This window comes from Mesitornis unicolor, unplaced genomic scaffold (assembly GCF_000695765.1).
Source record: "Mesitornis unicolor isolate BGI_N332 unplaced genomic scaffold, ASM69576v1 scaffold9837, whole genome shotgun sequence".
Taxonomy (NCBI): Eukaryota; Metazoa; Chordata; class Aves; order Mesitornithiformes; family Mesitornithidae; genus Mesitornis; species Mesitornis unicolor.
In genome coordinates this window covers 19,640-43,522 of record NW_010194333.1, presented here as the reverse complement: position 1 = coordinate 43,522, position 23,883 = coordinate 19,640, and the positions used below count along the sequence as shown (strand labels likewise).

The 23,883-nt window shown below is 44.6% G+C and overlaps 1 protein-coding gene across 1 annotated transcript; it reads left to right on the top strand.

Annotated features, from left to right (window-relative positions):
• The first annotated feature begins 1,983 nt into the window (after positions 1-1,983).
• On the top strand, positions 1,984-23,739 carry MRPS18A (mitochondrial ribosomal protein S18A). The gene is made up of 6 exons (XM_010187756.1): positions 1,984-2,089; positions 2,257-2,288; positions 5,670-5,774; positions 12,579-12,702; positions 13,471-13,537; positions 22,951-23,739. Exons 1-6 carry the CDS (start codon positions 1,990-1,992, stop codon positions 23,093-23,095), a joined length of 573 nt encoding a protein of 190 aa, XP_010186058.1. The 5' UTR covers positions 1,984-1,989; the 3' UTR covers positions 23,096-23,739.
• The last annotated feature ends 144 nt before the right edge of the window (positions 23,740-23,883 follow it).

Below are 23,883 nucleotides of genomic sequence, written 5' to 3'. Positions count from 1 at the left end.
ACAACATTTGTTTGAAGGTGAGGTGAGCAAGCAGAGTACTTGCTGTACCTGAACTATCACCATGTTGCTGGCCTCTTTCTGCTTAATCAAAGACCCTAGTGCTGCTTAAATACCTTCATCAAAAGTCCTATCACATGAATAAACTCTTGAACGGGCCCTAACCCTTTGCCTACATCTCTTTAGCATGGTAAACCAGCACTGTGCTTACCAACTGCTGGTTCCTATCCCATGAAGAAAGCCAGCCCTTTAGTTTTCCCCATTGCAAAAGGCAAGGAAGCCAGCAGACGAAATTGCATCTAATTTAAGCCATTGAATAAACACTCCTGTCAGGTTGTTGCAGCCAAACTCCTTCTGCTAGGATAAAACTCTTTGTGTAAAGAAGAAAAAAAAATCATAAAAATGTGACATCACTACACCACTGCGCCTAGCAATGTTCCTTCTCCTCATAAGGAAGTTATCCTTACACTGGATAGCAGTAAATATTTTGTTTGGCTTTTACATTTAAGCTGTTGGACAAGCTAAAGATTACCCTGCTTCTAGAAATCATTATATAGCATAGTGCGGCGAGAGAGGAAGAGACCTCTTCCGGCAAGCATTCTTACTCAATTTGTTCTCTGAATAACTGGGATGGCCATTTTCATTGCTTGGCATAGAGCACAGGAGTCTGGACAGAAGCCCTGCCTTCATTCCCACTTCTTCAGAAAGTCCCAGAGTTAAGTGCTTAGATCTACTGTGGAGAGAGATTTGCAAACTGGACTGTAACAAGAAGCATATGTAACACACAAGCGGAAGGAGGTGGAAGACCTCCTATGACAGGAAAAATCAAATTTTATTTTAAATTAAATTTTACATTCTGGTCACAATTTGTATTTTACACTGCATTTTAGCCAGAAACTCAGAAAAATGCACAGAACATCTTGCATGAGCACCGCTGATCACTGATGAAACAGAATGGCACAAATGTCCAACAATGCACATGACTTCCAAGGCATTTTTATCTCACTGTTAGTTTTGCTTCTTGGATTTTTTTAAAGAGCTGAAATTGCAAAGAGAAAGCAAACAAGCACTTGGGGAAACCCCATGAATGACCTTTGCTATCAAGTACAGTACAACTCAACCGTTAAGTACACTTCATGCAGATACAGCATTACCATCTGAAACAAATGGTTTGCTCTTATCTAAAGCCCAAGCTATCTGACACACCGCCCTCAACTGGCACCTCTAGGCTATGTGCCACCAAAGGCAGGTGGAAGAAGCTAAAAAATTAGGTATGCTGAGAAAGATGATGGGGCAAGTGATCTCTCAGCAGCCTACAAGATGACCAAGACCTGCCAAAGGCAAGTGATAAAAAATGGAAAGCATCTAAACTGGACCAACTGGTTACAAAAGTCAAGTCTACAGCTGGCAACATGCTGCTTCAAATCTTCACCTGTCAAATTACTGAAGCCAGTACAGAAACATGCACAGATCTCAGAATCCTTGACAGATACAGACGTGAGGCAGCCGAATTTGAAACAAGCCCCTTCTCTGCACCCCACAGCTGGCCTGAAACACCCCCTGATGCGGAAGTCATCCCAGAGCCCATCCAAACAGAGAAGCCATAGTTTAAGCTAAAGCACCTCTTGCTCTTCCTCTCACTGGAGAGCCAGGAGAGACTCGGGAGCTGTGGCAGGAGTGTAGCTCAGACCTCCATAACACAAAGCCAGCACCACCTGGATTCACCTTCACCCCAAGCTGATACAAGCTCAAAAAAAAAAAATCAAAACCCCAAAACAAACAAAACATTTTAAACCAAACGGGCAAATAAATGAAAAAAATAAAGAAAACGACCCCAGGGGGAAGATGCTGAGCAGAGTAATAACAGCCTTCCGCCTCGCCTCTTCCCTCAGGTGACAGGGGCGGGGGAGAGCCGCGCATAAAAATGGCGCCGGCAGAGTCCGTCTTCCCGCCAGCGGAAGCGGGAGTGACGGCAGAGCCGGCGACGGCAAGATGGCGGCGCCCAGCCTGCTGCGAGGAGGCTTCAGGCGGTTGTTCAGCGGGCTCTTCGGAAACCGCTGGGCTTCGCCGCCGGCCAGAACCCTCCGGGAGGGTGAGTCCGGCGGCTGCCCGTTGCCGCTCGGTGCCCCGTTGCTTCACCGCAGTCGGCAGAAATGGCCGCATTCACTGTATTTGACCTTCCCCCCCCCAAGTACTGTTTCTTTTAGGCTGAATGAGTCTCATTTTGTCCTCCCATCTCTTTTTTTTTTTTTTTTGCAGTCGTGGAGGTGACTGAAGGCAACACAACCACAGTAAGTCCCTGCACCCCTTTTCTTCCGTAGCTGCCCTTGCTGTCACCTCTCCCTCCTTTACTTTCTCTGTGTATGTGTGTCTCTGTGTCTGCCTCCCCCGCTGAAAAACAGAAGGGCGAAAGGGGTACTTTTCTGCCTCACAGGCATCCCAGGGTGTGAAGGCAAAACCAAAGTAGCAGTGCGTTGTGAGTCCGGGTGAGACAAATTGAGGGTTTGGCTGCCGAAGGTTGGGATTGTCACTCTGTTGCTTGCTGGTGATGGGCACCTCCACTCAGAGCCACCCAGCAGCACCAAACCCCTCACCACAGCCCAGTAAAATTGGAAGCCCTGACCAGAGACATTTGAGACCCAAGATGCAAGAGGCATTTCTTCAGATGTGTTCATTTCTTGAAGTAATTGGACACTTGGCATCATCTTGAGTATGGGCAGGCACAAAGGAGGTTTGCCCAGTGGGTTTGTCACTTGACCTGGGCCAGCAATGTGATGTGGCATTGCAGGATGGCTCTGTACCAGCTGTGTGCCACACACATCACTTGCCTTTGATCCGTGTTGTGTTGTGTTTGTTAATCGCTGTGTGTGCCCTAGTGACTGTAGGTAATCAAAAGCTTGTAAAAAATTTCAGTGAAAGGAGTATCATCAAAGCGAGACCTTAAATACTGAAGGAAAACTGCTTCTGAAAATAAAACAGAAGGTCTGAAGTAACTAATAAAGAGTGTTTTCTCAGCTATAGCATAAGACAGAAAGGAAGAGACCAAAGCAGTAGAATTAGAATTTTACTTAGAACACCATCTGATCTCCTGCACTGTATCAGGAGAATTGCTGTGGGTTTTTTATTTGTTTGTTTTAGAGGAAACACTGAAGTTACAGAAGGGGAGGAGACTGCTTTATTCTGCTTACATTATACATGCCAGTAGCAATCTATGCATTGGCTGGCGACAGATAGCACAAATATTTCGAAATGTGTAAATACATTGAGAAGAGTGGAGCAGGAATTATGTGGGAATAGCTAGAAGACAGTGCACTAAATGCTAATCTATGTACTTAAATAATGAGGGGACAGACACTTTTGCTTGCTAATGAAACAGACAAAAGCTGGTTGTTCATGCCTTTGAAAGTCTGAGTTTCCTTCTTGTCATATTCGTATTAGTGGACATTGTCATATTTGAAACTTGAATGGAGCAGGCTATTTATTTTAGATATAGCAAATAGAGATCTTGCTAACTGCCATATTCTAAGGCTGTTGACAACAATAAGTGAGGTGGGTAGGATGGAAAGTCTCTTTCTTTTCTTCAAGTGCCAGACTACTAATCTTTGCCCAGAGACCTGAAGAGAAGAGCTTGCAAGCATGCCCTGAAGTTGTTTTAACAAAAATGAGGGGGGGGTGTGCACACAAACACAACGCACTGTAGATTGCTCCACTCTGCACTCAGAGTCCCAATACATTAACTGAGGCTTGAAGTGAAAAAGCTGTGCATTGCAGTAGCAGAGCCCTTTACAAAAATAATTCTTCCTGGCTGATTGTAAAAGCTTAAGGGAGATGTGGATATTCCTACTGTATAATACCCTAGCATCACTTTAGCATCCGTCCATGCCCCTAGATGAGGAAAGGCTTGTAACAAGTGGTGTAAATTGACCAACTAAAGGGGCTGATACATTTCTCAGCGTATCCACTGGTCACTCCATTTATCCTACTAAATCTGGTTCACCCTTTTCTGAATCCATCTCTCTGTATGTCCTTGCTTTTATCAGTGTTGAAGGAAGTGCTGGACATGAACCAGATAAATGAATCCCAGAGAAATCTGGATTTCATCACTATACTGAGAATGTAGAGCCCCTGTATTCCGTCTTAGCTCTCTTCGAATAACAACTGAGTGGGTTAACAATATGAGAGTCCTAAGTAGTTTGTGAATAATTGCCTAAAACTCTACACTGAAATTTTTCTCAAGCAAAATTGATACTGACATAGCATTTTGAATCTTTATTAATTTCCAAGATGGAATTACAGTTGAAGTACAGTCTGAAACCAGGCTGGCAAGAATCAAGACCAGATATACCAATTTCCCAGATAATAACTTTACCAATGAATAGAAAAATGGATACTGGGCTATATTTTATATTCATAGTTACTTTTTTGTTTTTGTAGAACTGCCTGTTCTACTTATGGGGGGAGGAATCTTACTTTAAAATTGACAGTCTTCTCTCTCTGAAGTACTGAGGTCCTTGAATTACAAATAACATCTCTGTTTCCATTTTGCCATCACTAGACAAGAAAGACACAAATCCATGGTATAAAATAGTTCTGACAGTTCAGATGGATGCCAATGTCTCATGCATGCTTACAGAAAATATCTTGCTTTTCTCTTCCCAGGTTTTCAGGCACAGAACCTGACAGTTCAGTCTAAATCAGTGAGCGCTTTTCATAAAAGTAATATAGCATTCCACTGAAGGTTTCTTTTTCAACTCTGGTGCTTGTGCTGTTTGAGATTGTCAGTTGGTGTTCACAATTTGGTTTTAATCTTAATTTGACCAGAGGGAACTTCCAAAATATTTTGGAGGAAAAAAGCAGCTGAGTTTTATTGTCTTTTTTCATTTTTGCCCATTCAGCTGCAATTTGAGATACTCTTGCCTCTCTTCATAAGTCCTCAAAGAAAGACAAGTGCACATGTAGATAGACTTCATATTCCTAATATATCTACATTCAGAAAACAAATTTCTCAAGTTCTTCCCTCACACACCTTCTACATCTCTTTGCATGTTACTTTTGAGAAAACCTGAGTGTTAGATGTCACCACTTTGTAGTGATATAGAAAGGATTATAAAATGATCTAGAGAAATTGTTCAGGAAATTAAACGGAATAAAATACTGGTGCATTTAAAAACAAAAAAAAAATAAATAAACCAAACACTAAAAAACCACAAACCCACAGATGTCTCCTAACAGTCCTTTCTTAAATTTAACTTTTGCTCAGAGTTTTCTGGCAAGCCCCTGCATCTGCCATTCTGTGACATTCTCGTATTCCAGAAACAATGTGTTTTAAAGCTTTTGGCTAAAGGGACACTACAACCTCAAGGCATAGTGGTCCAAAGGAGCACGGCAATAAATGGAATTCAGGCAAATATGAGAACTTCACACTGACTGTGAGCTGGTTCTCTATGGTTCTCTATGCCCCTTAGACTTGTTCTTTTCCCCACAGTCCGTGTATATCTAAAGTGCTTGGTATATCTATGTATAAGCGAGCTGAATAATGCAGAGGCTGTCTGCCTTACATCTGCACAATCCTGGTTGACAGGTTGGGGACCTGATGAAAGGTATTCCTCAAGTCACCGGTGCAGGTAGAGGTCTGAATGCCTGATCATTATATCCTTTTAATTGCCTTCTAGATTGAAGGGAGAATTATAGAGGATGCTGAAGCACCAACTCCTCCAAACCCCTCTGGCCAGTGTCCCATCTGTCGCTGGAACCTGAAGCATAAGTACGATTATGTGGTGAGTTTAATGAAGGAGAATTCCCCCATCCGTGTAGTTAAATAAATATTGCTCTCAGATCTACGTACTGCACTATCTGCCCCTCTCGTCTTTAGCTGGAGGTAGTAAAGATGGTTAACTCCATCTCTGCTTCTCTTGGGTGTACCAGGAGCTTCCTATTTGCCTTGGCTGATTGTGTTTCTGTGAAAAAGAAGGATGAGCTCACATCAAATAGAGGTTTGAAATTATATGCATTGCCATCTGATCTGAGAAGGCTATTTATCTCTTTTATGCCCAGTTGCCTTTCAGCATTGCACTTCCAGGAGAATCAAACTGGAATGCAACATTTAGTCGGTGGATTCAGGCCTATTCGAACTCCAGAGAGGCCAAAAGACTTTAGCGGTCAATTACATGTCTTCAAGCCCTGATATTGCTTACTGGGTCATTGTCCACTAAGGTAAAAACTGTCTTGTATAACTTTCACGACGCTTGCTGGGTATGAAGGAGAGCATAGATGTTTACATCCCTTGCAACAGAAAAAATAGGTTTGATTCAGGCTTTTTGCAGAAAATGCTAATGCGAAGTTTATTAACTAATGAGAGGATTACTAATGCTAAATGTAGAAGATGAGAGGGAAATCCTGTAGTGCTTTAAAACAAAAGCACAACAGTCGAGAACAGTTTAGAATAAGAAGTGTGAGATAGAAGATGCAGAATGTGACTTTACAAGAGGTCATGCAAACACAGAGTTCACAAAAGGACTTTGTAAGCTAAAAACCCAGTACTGGAATTAAAAAATAAGAAAACTAGACAGGAACGTGCTGTTACTAAGATAAAGCAACAGAAAACTCAGAATAAGTTAATGTCAATAGGATTAGGGTGAGAGAGATACAAATGCATCTGGAGCAAAATAAATCTTTGTGAGAGAAAACCTATTAATGAGAGGAGGAGTGGACTGAAAGCCACATTGGCCGCAGAATGACTCATCTGCTTGCATGCAGTCCTTGCACACAGGCACAAAAGAAAAATTACATTTTAATATCTAGGTAGTAATGGCAATCTTGCAAATGTAAACAACAGGAAAAACAGGTACAGAAATAACTTAAGCACTGAATTAGGTACAGACCAGGGGGCCTGGATTGCGTGTAGCCCCAGTATCTTAAGGGAATTAGCTAACGAATATGTTACTTCACTCGCGGGATATTTTTAAAGCGTGAAAAAAAAATCCAAAGGAGTCACCAAATGGTTTAAAAATAGCAAGTTAAATACTAAGTAGTTGAGAAAGGAAGGAGAATTACGCAGACAGTTACCACTATCAAACGTTGAAATCCCAAGTAAAATGGTACCAACTAGTAGTAAAAACAAATAACTTGTTGGATAAGACTAATTATGACTCATGAAGAACTCGAGTACAGAAATAGTGCCAGACAAAATACTTGCAATTACTCCAGGCAGGTGAAACAACAGATGCGAGATGTAAATGAAACATCACTTTAGTATCTTTCAAAGCCTGTGTTGCAGAAATCAAGTTCTCTAGGATCCGAGTATCGTCAGGGATTCTGACTCACACTGGATGCAATATTAAACAGTGAAGTAAGGTGGGAGAAGGAAGTATTTAGTGTTCTCTGGTCTGATTTCCAAACGATCTGGAAAAGGTGAAAATACAATTAATTTACAGATGATAATCAATTAGGAGAAATGACAAACACCATCAAGGTATGGAAAGTATTACAAAAACGAATCACGGGGGTTTTTTGTTGCCCATGTTTGAGTGCAGCGATTTCTTGGAACTCTTCTTTATGGTTGCTGAATTGTGTTGTGATCAAAATAGACCAGTCACTTGGAAAATACTTTAAGGTTAATATAGTTTTATGTGACTTCTAAATGTGAGGAGTCAACACCATCATTAAACTGGGTAGTTCTACAGATTTCCAGAAAGCATTCCATGAGTCACACATTGACAGCTCCAGAGAAACTATAAACTGATGCTCAGGGATTAAATGAGCCATGGGAGCGGATTAAATCTTGGAAATTAGTATGTAGTCTCATTTTCTGCTGTTGTCTGTGGTAGAAGACTGTCGGATGTAGAAATAACGGTGCTATCAAGAACCAAAGAAGCAGTTTTAGACAGTGTGATGCTGTAGATCCCAAGTTCCAGGATTAGAAGCAGGCTGTTGGTCCCAACAGACATCGTAAAGCGTAACTCTTATGTATGTTTGTAGAGTGAACTAAGATTACGAGTTTTCTTCCATGCTTTAGTTCAGTTTGATTCTTAGATCCTGATTTCTACTGTTCGGTATGGAGGCAAGAGAAAACCAAATGTGAGGAGAGATCCTGCAGCCAGAGTCATTGCTGAGGTCATCCCTAAGAAATTGTGGTCTCAAGAGACAAACTAGGAACGTGTCCATCCTGGCTGTCATGTAGGTTTTGAATGCGTATGCATCTGGCATGCATGTATTCAGTACTCCTGCTGTGGGGCTGATGAGAACTAGGACACGTTTCAGTTCTGGAGTAGACCACCTCTTCTGCTTGAATAAGTCCCGTATATGTTTGAATGCTTTGTACCAGTCGTGGATTTTCAGGCTTTTAAGGTGAATAAAACCTCCCTTTTCTGCACAAAAGCACTCTCTGCTGTTTTTTCTTTGTTGCAGCAGTGATGAGCAGCAGAATCTTGAAATGCTTAAATAATAAAGTGCAGGCATGTAACTTTATGGGTAATTAAACAGTGACACAATTTACTCACTGGTGGTTAACTGTCCGAAAAGTCTGTAAATTGAGAACAGCTACTTTTGTTTTTGAAGATACAGCTGAGTTGCTACAGCATAACCTGTAGTCTGTGCTTGGTAAGAGATCAGAATAGATGGATCACAGTGGTTCCTTTGAGACTGATAAGCTGAGATCAGTCAGTTGCACAGAAGGGAAAGTGCAAGCTTTTTTGCTTGGGACGCTTGTAATTGGGCTGAATGAGGCACTATGAAAAGGGAAGTGTTGAATTAGCCCCTGAGGGAGCTGAGTAATATGACCTCATAGGACTCTCTTTTGTCATGTGCACTAGCGCAGTCTAAAGTAGCAGCATAATGAGTTACTTTGGCTGTCAGAGAACTGGGGGACCAATGTCTCACACGTTATTAATCAACTGAGCAGGCATTGTGAGCGCCAGCAGGTCGTGAGTCCAACCTGCCTCTGCTGTGGTGTAGAGGGCTGCAGTTGTCTGTGCCAGTTCAGTCCTTAGCCTCTGCCGAGACTCAAGATAACAAAGCCTAAGGTATAAATTCCCACAGTCTGTGGTCTGCATGTGTCTGCCCGTTGAAGCTGAGACCTCAGTTGATTTTTGTCATATCCATTGGAGATAAAAAATTATTTTAGTTGTTGTCAGGATGCAACTGGATTGAAACCTGCAATCCTGTTACAAAATGCCTGGAGAATTGTGTATGGCTCCCAGGAGGAAGGGATAAAGGGAAAACCACACTCTTGTATAACTGGAAATAGTGACTGGCAGACTTGTCTGATACAGCCCAGTATTAATTTGGCTACACAGACAGAAATCTTTGTGTGGTAAATGAAGATTTTAATGAATCACATGTACCCAGTCAAGGATCCTGTTCTTCGAAGCGTCTGCAGATATTAAAATGCAGAGATGCCTCTGCATTTTGGTTGCCATCCATTCACAAGAACGTGTTGTACATAGTGTTTTGTTTAGCAAGTTTATCCGGCCCTTTTAGAGGTAAAGGATAAACTTGTTTTTCGTTTTCCTCTTTATCCACTTCAAACATCATTAGCCTGAGTAGGCAGTAAATATGTCATCTTGCTTTGGCAGCAATTAGGGGAAACCAAATTGCAAGCTTTGCCTATTAGCCCTAGATTAATTCAATCCAAGTTGTTTTCATCAAATGCTGCAGATTGCAGGGGTGGGAATCAGGGTCCAGCCTCGTGGGAGCTGTCCAGTGATTAAAGCAAATCTGTGGTTACAGGCTTGGCTGTCCACTAGCACAAAATGTGAATTTCATGGAATATGACGGCACCACGAGAACTTGCCAGACATGTTTTTTTTTTCTTTGACCGCTCCACGTACTTGTTCGCTTCCCTTCACAGCTGCCCCATAAAGTTGGCTGTACCTGTCTGCTTTCTCCCTGCGGTGGGATGCATCTGTGCGAGTACTCTGGGAGAGGCACCTGGCCCATTAACTGAGGGGATCTTCAGAAATGGACAAACCTTCTGTTGAGTGTGGGGCATTTTAAGGCAAACAGTGTTACCGTAATTTGGCGCTGCAGCAGCTCAAACAGAGATGATTTCAATTAAGAAATGACCGTCACACAAGGGTGTTGGTCAGTTGGTGACACTGTCGGTCAGAGACAGTAACAGCGAACGGGTTTTCCTGATATTTTTCCGTAGGGAGTAAAAGAAAGACTATCTCCCTTTGCTTCCCACCTCCCTCCTTTGCATGGAAACACTTGATAACAAGCCTGTGACTCTGAGGCGTGGTGGTAATACGAGAAATCAGTTGGACCACACACACCCTTCACAAGAGCCTGTGGCCTACTTAGGCTTTCACGGCTGCGGAGACTGGAACAGCCTCAAAGTTGCCATCAGCTCCCTTTTTCCTCTTCCCCACCGAGTAATGCAGCAGGCCAGTAGAAAAGTCTAGAAAGGTTTTTTTTTTTCTTTCTAGGCACTTGGAGCTGAACAGCTCTTTTTCACTTAGGGAAGTGACATGTTTGTGCGAAATGGCAAATGGTGCTGTTGGTGATTTGGAGAACTGGATGGCTAAAAAAGGGGATGGAGTCTTGCTCTGGTTTCCTGAATCCACTCCAGTGCATTTCAGGAGTAGCGGGAAGTCAGTGCCCTTGGACTCTTGGCTGGCCTCCTTCAAGCTTCCACCAACGCAGCTGGCACCATCCGGTCCCCTGGTTGCTGTTCTCATTGGCAAGGCCATGCGTTAGCTGGGCTGAGGACCCTTTGCTTCCGTTTTAGCCATAGATGGCCTCTCAGGAGCCTGCTGCTAGCTGCTCAGCTGTGCTTCTCTTGTTCTTTGGATATATCACTCCCTACAGTGGTTGATAAGTCATTTTGTGTTTAGTAAGAAGTTGCGTAACCTGCCATTTTTTCAAAGGAGCTGAAAATCAGTCTGAACATGTTCATGGTAGACAAGTGGGGGTAGAAAGGAAGCCAGATAAGGGAAGAGGGAAATTGTGTGTCATGATGATATTAGTGAGGGTGGGATTGAAGGCAGGGAGGAGGAAGGACAGAAAAAAACCACAAAAACCCCAAACAAACAAAAAAACCTAAAATTTGACTGTAACACTTGCCATGCTGAATTACAGCAGCCTCCTTCAGAGCTGAGCTGATCTTGTGCAATTGAGGTGGATGTATAATTTCTAGATAGCTAGGTTTTCTGAATATTCATTTTATAGCCACTTGTGATTGTTTGCTTTTGCAAGGGCAGTAACTGAAGCCAGGAATGCTCCAGGGAGCTCTTTGTAAAAGAGCAAAGATGGGGGTGGGAGCAGGTCTGCAAACCTGTGAACAACAGGCAGAGTCAGACTGACCCAACGTGAAAAGTAACAAGTACTCTTCATTCTCGCCTGCTGCCCTAGACCAGGGAGTGTAAAGTGGTGGGGTACCTGGTTTGAAGTCTCACTCTGTAGGGGCGCTCGCTGCCAGGTCCCTTCCAGCCTGCAGGCAGCCTCTGCATGGTCCAACTGCCTTAACTATGAGTATGTGTACTCTCAACCAGCAGCAAGCCCATGAACAGATGGGGAAAAACAAGCACAGTCTCCAGAGGCCCTTTGGACCAACTTTTGGAGATGTCAGCATCTCAAGGTGACCTGTCTATATTGATCTGAGGGGTACATTTGTAGTGGTGCTGCGTGGGGAAATGGAAAGCACATATCTAAATATTGGGCTGTTGTACTGTATACAGTTAATAGGACACCCGTGCAACAGCTGTTGCTGCTGTGTTTAAAAATTTGTCATCCTAGCCCTGTGATACCATCTGATCCTAGAGATCCTGTTCATTTTGTTTTTATTAAGAATGCTTTACATTTCTAGAGCTCTTAATTGGAAAGGTCAACAGCAGTGTAATCTAAATGATCCTTGAATCCCAGACGAATCCTCAGCATGCTCCAAGTGTTCCTTCCATCAGCCTGGCTGTAACAGCCCCACCTAATGCACGCACAGTCAAAGGACTGAAGGCAGTGATTTATCCTATTAGATCTTTCTCATCAGTAGTTCTTTTCTTACAAAAAGCTTCTTCATGCAAGATCTTGGACCATTTCCCTGCTCTCCACCCCTCCAGAGAGACATGAGGGAAGTTCCACCATGGGAAAGTGAATAAAAGTTTGTGAGTAGATAGCAGTGAACAATCCTACTCTGAGGGAACAAGGAGGGGGCCAGAGGTGACCTAACATATCTGTGACCTTTAGGATAGCAGCTGTGATGGCATTTCCAGTTGTGTAAACACTCTCCATCTGTAGGTCTTGTGTAACTGTGCCTGAGTACCTAGGACACGTTATCTTAGCTAGAATGTTGGAGCAAGCGACAGTGAAGTAGCAGGGATTGCAGCTGACATCATGTGTTTACAGTGGTGAAGTCAGGAGAAGACTCAGACCCATCCAAGTGACCTTACTGAGCTAAGCTGGCAGGCAGAGTGACAGCAAGCAAAATCCACTTGTCAAGTGGCAGCCAAGCTGTGTAGGAAGGAATCATTGTTTTGTTTCGCCTTGTTTTGAGTTCTGTACACAGTGCGAGGGTCAGCACAACACCTAGGAATCACAGCAGTTAAAGTAGCAGTAGCACTGATGGTTTTGCCCTTCTCTCACTCTCTCAGGATGTCTTGCTGCTGAGTCAGTTTATCCGTTCGGATGGAGGGATGCTGCCACGAAGGATCACAGGCCTCTGCTTGGAGGAGCACAAGAAGATCGCTGTCTGTGTGCAGATGGCTCACCGCGCAGGTACCCAGCCTCCTCCGGAGACAACCTCTCACTGTGGGGTACCCATCGAACCCCCTTGTGTCTCCTGCCCAATTAGTATAGCTCAGTGAGATGTCAATGTCCAGTCACCCAGCAAACTGCTACAGTCCAAGTGCTGGGTCAGAATGATGGACCAGTAACTGCTTGTTCTGCTTTGTGTGTGTCGTGGCTCCTGCCTCGGCAGCAGACACCTATCCCTGTAGATGAGTCTACTGTTGCAGAAAGATCTAGGAGGTGGTTCAGTCTCTAGTAACTAATGATTAAATGCCAGCTTCTGAAATTACTTGATTTAGTGTAAGCTTGACCTACCCCTTTACCATGGGAGTGAAACCCAGGTTGACGCAGTCAGAGTGTTGTGCAAATCTTTGTGCGCAGTACAGAGTTGTATCCAAGTTAACTGGACTGAGAATTATAATAGTCAGATTTTCATCCAGGAGATGAAATACGTTTGGACACCAGTACGCTATGTCCTCTGAAAAAGCCTCTTTGATGAGCCCAGGTGGCTGTGTCTTTGGTGTGTATTTCTTCTCTATATCCAGCAGAACCTCCTAGCTTCTCTTCGGCTGGGGTGCAGATTCAGCAATCAATAAAGATAAAATACCCTTTTTACTATGCTTTTTGCAGTTTTTGCTATGCAGTCCCAGTATCTACCTGGGTTACCTGTATTACGAGGTGTAACATAATTTCTGGATGTTACAGAGGCAAGGAGACACTGCAAAATATTCTTATGCCTTTTTTTTCCTGTTTCAGGTCTGTTGCCAAACCACAGGCCTCCACTTCCTGAAGGGCATATTCCCAAGAAACCCAAGCTCAACAGGTGAAGCGTCTGGTCTTTCCACATCTTTTTTTTAATTTATTTTTTTCAGAAATTGATTGGCAGAGGAAAAGCAGTTCCTTACGACTGAGTAAAACATGCCTCAGGCAAAAGGCCTTATACGGAGTAATCGTAACATTTTGGAGAAGGTCTATCAGTCTTTTAAGGACAAACCACATCTCATTCAAACCATTTATCCTCACAGGATTAAAACTGTCACCCATGTTAGGGTCTGCCCTCCCTTCCTCAGTTGCTCTCGCCTCCTTATCGTACTCAGTAGGGCAGTCACAGGAAGATGCCACAGAGATGGAGTCACAGCATCACAGAGTAGTTGAGGTCGGAAGGAGCCTCTGGAGATCATTTAGTCCAAGCCCCTGCTCAAGGTCCATTAGAGCAGGTTACCCAAGACTGTGTCCAGTCCGGTTCTGAGTATCTCCAAGGATGGACCTTCCACAGTTTCTCTGGGCAGCTTGTTCCAGAGAACCACCCTTATAGTGAGGGAGCGTTTTCTTACATTCAGACAAAATTTCTTATGTTTCAATTTGTGCCCATTCCCTCTTGTCCTGTCACTGGGCACCACTGGGAAGAGCCTGGCTCTGTCTTCTGTACAGCCTCTTTTCAGGTATTTATAAACATTGATAAGATCCCCCCTGAGCCGCCTTTTCTCCAGGCTGAGCAGTCCCTTCTCTTTCAGCCTTCCAGTGCCTGTCCCCCAACAGCAGGAGGGTGCCCAGGAAGGGGTACCAGCAGTGAGTAGGGGTATCAGCAGCCAGCAAGGGCCCCTCACAAGCCTGTTCCACTCTGCGCCATCCCCATTCCCTTAGTCAGCAATTCACCCTCTGCCTGCCCTTCCTGTGGAGCAGGGTCTCTTCCCCCTCCCTGGCCTGACTGGCCCCTGGCCTTTGGTGGGCAAAGGGAAAGCCTGCGGCGGCCTTCTGTGCTGTGCTGGGCGCTCAGAGGTGCTAATCCCTTGTTTATGACCTCACACTCGGTTTCCATGGGGATGTCAGAGCGGTTTATGAACCTTGCATTAGCGAGCCGTGGGGTTACCAGAGGCCATAGGGCTGTTGCTGCGAGAGCTTAGACTGCAGGGCTGGGGGGGGGCTGGAGTCTCCTGCATTTCAGGTCTGACTCTGCAGTGGAGATTTGAGGCAAGGTTTTGGAAATGTCCCTTGGATACTGGCAGGCTGTGTGCTGGGTGTCAGGCTCAAATTAGAGGATTCAACATTTGATGCAGCCCTGTAGCCGTCAGATAATTCAACTCTGAAAACTTCTTCTTTTCTGTGTCTTACGAGTCTTTGGGATTCCTTAGCAGTTGTGTCTATCTAGCAGCTGTGGGGTGGAGCACATGATCTAGTTAGCATTCACATAGCAACTCTGCATAGCAGGTTGAGACAGGAAATGCTAAATCCTGTACCTTGCTGGAATTGCACCAGGGCTCCAGATCTAATGCCTTGACACTCTTATAAATTGTTCCATAGACTTTTAGTGAGAACAAAGAACAGATACCTCCAGATACATTCTATATGCAAGTAGGTGTGCTACACCTCTAAAATTAAGAGATTGAAGTTGGGAGATTAGTATCCAGGCCCCCCCTATTGCATTGCTATTCTCTCCCTACACCACCCTTGTTTTTTTCCTCCCAGCAAGGGAATGCAGCAAGCAGGGCAGAAGCAGAGCTTAGAAAAAGAGAGCAGAGCTGTTGCTGAGGAGATTGAACAGCACTGAAATACACAGGCTTTGGGGTCTGGGTGGAGACAGAGAACAGAATCAAGAAATCGGATTGAAAGTTTTGGTGATGGGGCTGGAACTAAACAAATGAGCCCTAAAGCCAGGATAGAGTGCAGGGGTACTGCAGGAGTGCTCTCCTGGTCCCTCATGATGCTCTCTTCTCAGCCTGCTGGAAGGGGAAAAGCTCTGCATGTTGGAGCCTTGCAAAATCTTGGCCATTGCAGTTCTGTGAGAGTTTTGACTGTGCGTACCCCCACCTGTGGCTCCCGCATTGCTCTCTGGAACAGTAGCTGGCACCACATAAGGCAGGAGATAGAAATTGCTTCCTTCCTCTAGCCTGAAGGGAGAACTGAAGGGTACCCAGATGCTGAAGACATTCAACCAGTAGTTATTTTGGGAATGAAGCCAGAGTTCTTATCAAAAGTTTCCCACATGAATGACTTGTCCAAGCTTACCTTGTCTTTGCCTCTATACTTGTTTCTAGAGCTTTCTGTCAGTCCATAGTAATTGGGAAGCACTCAACCAGCGGTGCTGCCAAATGCAAGTGAACTGACAGGGGAGGACGGGGGCAGAATTGGGCTGAGTCTTTTGAGTGGAATGAGCTGCCTTGTTCAGTGCCATTAGAAGATGACAAGGTCCTCCTCTAATCCTGTCTGGTGTAATATCAGGGCTGCATACCTAATGTAGCCTGTCCCTTCACTGTCTTTCTGTCTGCTGGGTTTTAAAGTGTCAGTTCATGAAGGCATGAACAGGATGTACAGAGAGCCTATGCTAGCAGGCAGTGCATTGCACAGATAAGTGTTGCATGTTCCAAATCCTTGAGCTTCAGCTCTTAAGATCGCTGTATTGGCTGCTCTAGTCATCTTTAACTCTCTGCTTAAATGAGAGGTAACAGTGCCTTTTAGCACTGCTGCTGTAGCCCTGGGAATGCCAACAGGGAGAAACTGAGGTGCCCCATAATGTGCTTGGACCACTTGTTAAAGCTCTTCCAAGACAGGAGCACAGGTCAACATGAGTTTAACCAGCCCTTGTGCTCTCCAGCTCTGTCTGCAGTGATGGCTTTTTCCATGCTCCACCAGCAGGCCTACTCTTGAGTGTTCTGCACCTCATCCCCTCCAAAATAGCCCTCACCAGCCACGCTTCAGGAGCAGACAGAAGTGCCCCTGTTGTAGTTGCTGGAGCTATTGAATTGCCAGGAGCTGCTTGAGGGACCTTTGATGTGATCTGTGAAAGAACCAGGGATCCTGGCACAGCAGCTTGCCTATTGCTGTGCACTCTTGCTTGCAAAGGTGAAACTTGCTTGACTCTGCAGCTGTCTGGTCCTCCTTGGTCAAAGGAAAGTAGTCATGTGGAAACAAGCCAGCAAACAGAGACAGAGACAAACTCCGTCTTGTATCAGGGCTGCAAACGGAGGTGGATAGTTCTCACAGGTTGGTTAGTAGTATCCAGTATACTGAGAATTTAGTCCATTCCCAGTCACATGTGCTCTGCTTTTACTGTCTCTCCTCCTCGCTCATCTGCACTTACTCTCTTGCCACCAGGAGCTTGCATTGCATGTGAAAGAAATCTTTGCATACAAAACCAGTTGTTGCTGTACTGTTCTAAATAGGAAGGTGCAAGGTGAAAAGAATGGACAGAGCACCATAGAGGCATATAGTCTGTCTCAAGACTGTGACAATAAGCTTTGCCCTGCTGAAGGACAGCATTTCTTTCAGAGTCTTACCTGTACTTTTGTGTGCTCACCCCTTCTGTCCTGAAATTCCTCTTGTTGCCACCCTGTGAGTAAGCTGTTGTCTAACTTTCCACCCTAAATTGAGAAATCTTTCACTTCTTTAATGGAGAGACTTCTGAGAAGTTACTGTCTACTCCAGATGTCACCCCACATACTTTGTGAGAACTCCAACCATCTGGGGGCAGAGAATCGTGCACTGAGCTGAAGAAGGTTTTGCTGATGGTAGAGCTCTTGACATTAGAGTACACCATCAGGTGCTAGCGTGACGGGGCCAAGATGAAAGCCTAAGATACCCTTAGGGACTGAGTCCACTTGTACCACCTGAGTCTGAAAGGTGTTCATTGCAGGGAGTGTAACTTGAAGTGGAAGACAGAGCCTCTGCCATAATACAGACCTGAGCATTCACTCACTGCATGTAAACTCTGTGGATGTTCTGTAGACTCAGAGCAGCAACTCCTGCCTGGCTGAAGTCTGGCAAATTACTTCAGTTGCATGAAGAATCCCTTTCATTTCTCTCCAGTCTTGCAAAGTTCTAGTTGACGCTTTCTTTGGCCAGGCTTCTTCCAAGGTTGTGTTGGTGTTTTTGAGAGCAGCTTCATCTGCTGCCAAAAGAGGGACAAACCAGCCTGATGTAAAACTGCTTTGTCTCTGTGCATTTCCCCTGAGATAATGTACAGGTCAGCTGCACAGGACGAGCTCTGTGGCTCCCGGGCAAAGGTGCTAAGGAGCTTTTGAGAGGACCAGAGAAGCTGCTCCTCAGCTTTTCCTTGCCTGCACTTGTGGCGTTCTTGGCCAGAATATTTGGCCCATGTGACGGTCACCTTGTTTAAAGTGAGCCTGCTTCAAACACAAAGTGTCTGGCATGCACTGGCTATTACTTAGCTGAGATTAAAGTGTTAGATGCCACTGTATGGAACTATCAGCAAACTGTCTTGTTTTAACAAGGGTCAGGAGTGCTGCCCTGCTGCTGATCTAAGGATGTGAAGCCTAGTTTTATCACCCAGATTCCCCTCTGCCTTTCCAGAAGGTGCTCTTCTGATGCTTACTTAATGATGTTTTCCAAAAATCAGAATCGTTGCTCTGTTTTCTGAAGTGGCTTTATTGTGTTCTTATTGTTTGAACTTTGGACATGGCTTCCTACAAGCCCCAGATTACTCTGCAGAGAGGTAAGAATTTCCCTGCTTTGCAGTAGGTCACTTGGCAGCTGGCCTCCCACTGCCCACCCCATCTCCTGATCCTGTTTCTACTACTGGAATGCATGAGGAAGAGCAGAATGCTTTGAGAAATAGTGGCATGTAGATCCTGCCTTGTTCTTGGTCATCCAACTGTCTAGCACAGTGTGGGATCACCCATCCAGGATGTAATGTAGCATAGAGGAAGAGACTGGATCTGCAGAAGTGGGCATAACATGAAAGTAAAATGCCAGTTTGAGCCAAGCTGTGTGGTCCTGGGTGTGGCTGGAGATGTATGAGAACACCTTGTGGTCAAAATTCAACCAGGGAGCACTCCACAGCAGTTGGGACACTGTCCAGGTGAGACTTACCATGGTACTTCTCATTTCCTGGACTCCAGTTTGCCTTTTTGCTTTCTGCCTGATTTATTTTTGGCAGCAGTAGCTCATGAATGTTATCACTTAACTGCTTTACTAGCTATGGGCACTTTTGCAGAAATACAGCCATTGGAGTACCCACATAATCCATAAACTCTTGAGTCTACTGTCCTCCCCTCCCCTCTCTTCTGTACCATTTGTCTGCAGAACTTGGACATGGAAAACCAGTGAAGGTAACTCTGTCAATGCAGAATTACTCCCTGCAGTTCATTGTCTCATGTTTGGCCCAGTCTGGGGCTTTCACTGTTTCCACAGGATGATTCCACAAGCAAGCTTGTCTTGCAGCCAAGGATTGTTCCCTCATCCTCTGCCTGAATTCTCCCTTTCATAACTTCCCACTGTCATTTCTGCATCCATTTGTGCTCCAGCCTGGCATGTTCCAGTTAAGTGCTGCAGAAACAAAATATTTTCACTAGCCCATGAGGCTGAGGAAGTTCTATGGGATTTCACCAGCACCATGCAGGATGACAGACTGTGCTCATACTTTAGTTGTGTGTGTAAGGCCACCACACACCAGAATCATTTGGGATATGGTCAAGCACAGTTGCAGGTCAGAATTGTATCTTTGCTTTCAGGAATGGAAACCTGAATAGCTCCAGAGTTTTCTTTCCAGCATGGAAGTTGTCACATGGATAGCGTGGACTAATGCTCTATGCAGAAAAGTCACTGAGTTCAGGCCAGCATCTAGATGCTCTTTTAATGTGAATGTAGCACTTATTTTCTTCTGACAGGTCCAAACTATTGCTTAAAGCACAACACTAAGAAGTCGCTCCCTTTCCAAAAGGTCTAAGGGATGTCACAGGTTCCCTGAGTCTGGGCTCTATCAGCAAGAAGTGCTGTAGGTTGTGGAGTACTTGATTTTGCTCAGCTGCCACTCCATTTTCAGCTTCCTACTGAAAGAACAGAACTTGGCACAGATAATATCCAAGTCAATCCCTCCTCCATCACCTGAAGAAGTTGCTGTACCGGGAAACAGGCAGGTTCCATATGAACTCCTCATGAATTACAAAGTTCTCCAGCTCTGTGGACACCTCTCGTCCCTGGGAGCAGAATCTGTTTTCACTGCTATCAGCATTTCACTCCAGCAGCATGTGGTTTCTCTCATCTACATGGAAACTGTGCTGTGCATAGCATGGGAATTGAAAAGCAAAGAGCCAGAGCGGCTGCAGGTGAGCAAAGCCAAGAGGTGTCATGGGAAGGGATGTGGCAGGGAGGAGGCAGTCTTGCCAGCACTTTGATCGAGTGTTTCCTGCAGTCTGTAGCCCTCTGCCTTCTGCTCTTAATCCAAACAAAAGCCAGATTGAAAAAGTTCAGTGAGGGTTCAGAAGTTCAGCCTCGAACTGCACCAACATGGTCTTTGCTTGGGTGGCGTGCAGGACTGTGGTTGCCCCGTAGGTAGGACATTTCCCTTACCCAGCACATGGAAGCCGTGTGCCTACTCCTTGGTTTTAAGCAGCAGCCCATCATTGGGAAGGTTTGAGGCCCTCCTGCTCATGGAATAAAATCCATGGAAATGGATTTCTATGTGTCACAGAGATTGTAGAGGATTGCAACGACTGCAGGTGACTAACCGCGCTTATTTCCACCCTGTTTATATCTTGCTTTTTTCCATCAGGGAAATCCCACCAGGATTCCCATCACATCTTATCCAAACTATGCATTTGTACAACTGGAGTCCAGGAATTCTGGTTGTTGCCTGGGATCCTACTGTACTCAAGGGGGCAAGCAGAGTCCTGAGGTGCATGGCTAGTCCCTAAGATTGGCAGTTCTGCCCCTCTGTCAAAAAATGAGAGCTCTGCACATGGAGATGAAGGGTCAGGAGGCTGTGGACCGGCTGCATTTGGCATCCACATGGGTGCTCTGTCCTGTTATAAAAACTCCCCAAGGCAAACCATGTGGTTGGATACAATGAAAAGTTGGGTGACTTGGCTGGAAAAGGGGGTACACTACCTTGCATGTGCAGCAGAGTTTGCAGAGCAGTCCTGTGTGCTGGTCTTTCAAGCTTTCATATGTGAGTTTTGTCCACTGATTTTACTCTCAGATTTAAAAAAAAGTGAAACAGTAGGAACTGAGGTTAGTCAAAAAGGAAGAGGAACTTTGTAGACTGACTTCTCCCAGGGATCAGGCTTTTGCCACTGCTGAATCAAGGTTTAAAAAAAAAAAGGGGGGGGCAGCAACAAAATAGGACAAGTTTGAGTTTGGGACAAAGCAAGTATTAAATGCGCTAAAAGCAAATGTGCTCCAGGAAGGGAAAGCGTCCAAATGTCTGTTTCAGCTAACAATGAAAAGCCCCAGCCTGCAGTCCCCAAAGGAAGCCAAAAGCCTGGACCAGAGGGCTGGATTAGACCTGCTCAAAAGAGAAATAACAAAAGCTTTAAAATGAGGCCATTACTAAATCCTCCTTCCTATGCAGAATTGGGGTGTGCACTTCCAGCCCCCACACAGAAACAGAGGGATTTCTTAAAAAGCCACTGTCTGTCTAAACCTGCACACAGCATTGATGTGTATCTCGCATTCACACATTCAGTTCTCTCCCAGTGAGATCATTTATTATCATGGGAGCACTTTCCCGTAAGCATGTGGACACGTGACCAGAACTGCACTTGGCAAACTGATGCATTAAAACAATTTGGGATTTTTTCCTCCTTCGCTGTAAGTGCAGTCTTGCAAGACCAAAACTTGTGCTACAGACCTCCCCCCACAGCAAGGGGAATGTGAAAAGAGAAACCTAGCCCCATGTGCCTGTCTGATACCCCTACAGCTTCCCCCAAAGGAGCTGCCTTGTCATGGTTCTTTGCCTGATCCCAAACTGAGGACCCGTTTGGTCTCTGAACTCCCCTTGCGTGTGAAATTAGGAGTCTCTCCTGCTTCCTGTCCTCATGATGTTATGTAAGGGATTCCACTAATGCACTAGCATAACATTAAAGGTCAAAAGGGACTAATTTAATGCACGCACAGGAGAACAAGCGGTTGGATCTTGCTCTATGCCATGTCCTAGGTTCCTCCTGCTGTTGTTTCTAGGTGTTTTAACTATAATAAACTCTTCAAAGCAAAAGCAAAGCATTTTGGCAGTGGCTTCATTGAAGTGGCTGGAGCCTCCAAATATGATTCATTTTTCAATTATTTGTGCTGTTCAGGACTGCTGAGGAAGAAAAGTGCTAGGAAAACGGGCTGCTGTTATACAGTCTGTAGCTGCCCGGCATAGCAAGCTTGCTTTGTAGTTGCCAGGAATGTGCCAAATGCCTTCAAAGAAATGCATTACGTGGTCTCTGTCCAAAGTTCTTAATATCTCAAATTTGCACGATGCAAATAAAAGGTAACAAAGCTGTTTGAGGAGAGGATGACTGATTGAAGTTACATTAAGACCATGGGATTACTCAACAGAGGCATGCAAACATCGCTGGACAAAGTTTATCAGTCTGTTCCAAATTCTAATTTGTTGGAGCATTGTTTGTGCAGATTATGCTAGGGTTTTACTTTGGATCTTTATTGTCTGAAAAGACTCCTCTTTCTCTAAGGACTTCTGTTCCCCTCTCTACTGGTAGCAAAAGATTTAAAGCCTAACAAAACTCCAGGCCACCCAGTCACAGGGTAAGATTTCCAGTAACTGATACTGGATCTGAAATCCCCTGCCTGTTTGCAAAGCCAAGTCTAAAACTTCAAATGGTAAAAAGCAGAGGATATTTGCCAGACATTGCTCTTCACAGAGATTTGTAGTTGTGATGATAATTCCATTCTAGTACCTCTTACACTGTAGGTTCTGACTTTCTGCACCAGCAAGCTGTAGTAGGATTGTACGGAGAACACTAAAGCAAATTTGGACGTATGAAAATGCATGGCTAGGCCAGAAACCCATCCTATGCAAAAGAAATAACCAATTATCCACCAAAAGTAAATGAATCACTTTTTAGAGACTTTATTTCTCACAGAGTTTAGCCTTTGTAATTAGGTTACTTTATTGAGGTCAGCTATTGAAATAACACCTCCTGTAGAGCCTGAATGCATTCAGTCTTGGACTTGGTTGCAGTGAAGGGATTTGGCGCTCCAGTTTACCTACGGGGGGACAACTTGCCAGTAGCCTGGAAATTACACCTGATTTGTTTTGTGAGACTGGAAGTCAAGCAGGTGCCAGTGGGTTTGGTACAGAAGTGCAGCTTAGAAGGTCCAAAAGAAACATTTCCTTTCCAGTGTTCCCCTCTGAATTGAGGGAGTGCTGCTCATGGCTATTGCTTTTATAAAGAGGCATGTGGTAGGGCAAAGGCCTCAGTGCCTGCTCCTGCTTCAGTCGGAACCTTTTCTCAGTGATCAGTCTCAAACTGAAATGTGTTTGTGTTGTTTTGACAGGTATCTGACCCGCTGGTCCATCAAATCTGCAAAGCCCATCTGGAGGAGGGGCCCAGAGTGGTGCAAAAAGCCCTTCCCAGTCGGACACCCTTTGCTGAAGGATAATGTCAAATATACACACAAGCCTCTCTGTTTAAACCACTAGTGGCCAGAACTGGCATAGTCAGTAAGCACAACTGTTTTCCACTGTTCTGCCTTATTTGCAAGTTTGTCAGGATCTTCAATTTTCTTCTTCCAAAACTGTCATTAGTGCTCTATATTGCCTTCAGTGAATAAGCTGCAATCTGCTCCTCTAGGAGAATACAAGATTCAGCAAAGCAAAGTTCAATGTGCAGAATGATTTGGAGAAAGCAGGGGGCAAAGACTTTTACCTCAAAGGCAGAAAGGATCTGAAGGCTTTTGTTTCATTATGGTTCATAACTGGGTTTGGAAAAGGATGTTTCTTTTTCCAGCAATGAATGGTGATTCCCTGTTAACATATGTTTCTACTCAGATTTGCCTCATTTGGGCTTTTGTACTTGTTATGCTGGTAGAAGAAAAAGTCTTTAGCACTGTTTGCTTGGCAGTAACAATTTGTTTAATGACTACTGAAATTATTTTTTTTATAATCTGTACTATCCATAATTTGCAGCATGACACCTGTGGCAGTGGCAGACAGGTGTGTGTACATCTTACATGTCTCCTTAAGGATTCCTGACTTGTGCTTCAATCCTGGATCTAGCAAATACAGAATGTTGACATTCTTGATGACTTGGCCTGTTTTTTTCCCCTTGCAAATACATTTGCCATGTTCTGTGTCAGTGATATGAATGCTTCCTGGGATAGTCTGGGGCTGATAGATGTGTATAATTTTCCATCCTGTAACTAAAAAGCGGCACTGTTTCTCTCCCTGTACAGTACCTGAATGTACTTTCCACCTGCTGACCACTGCTA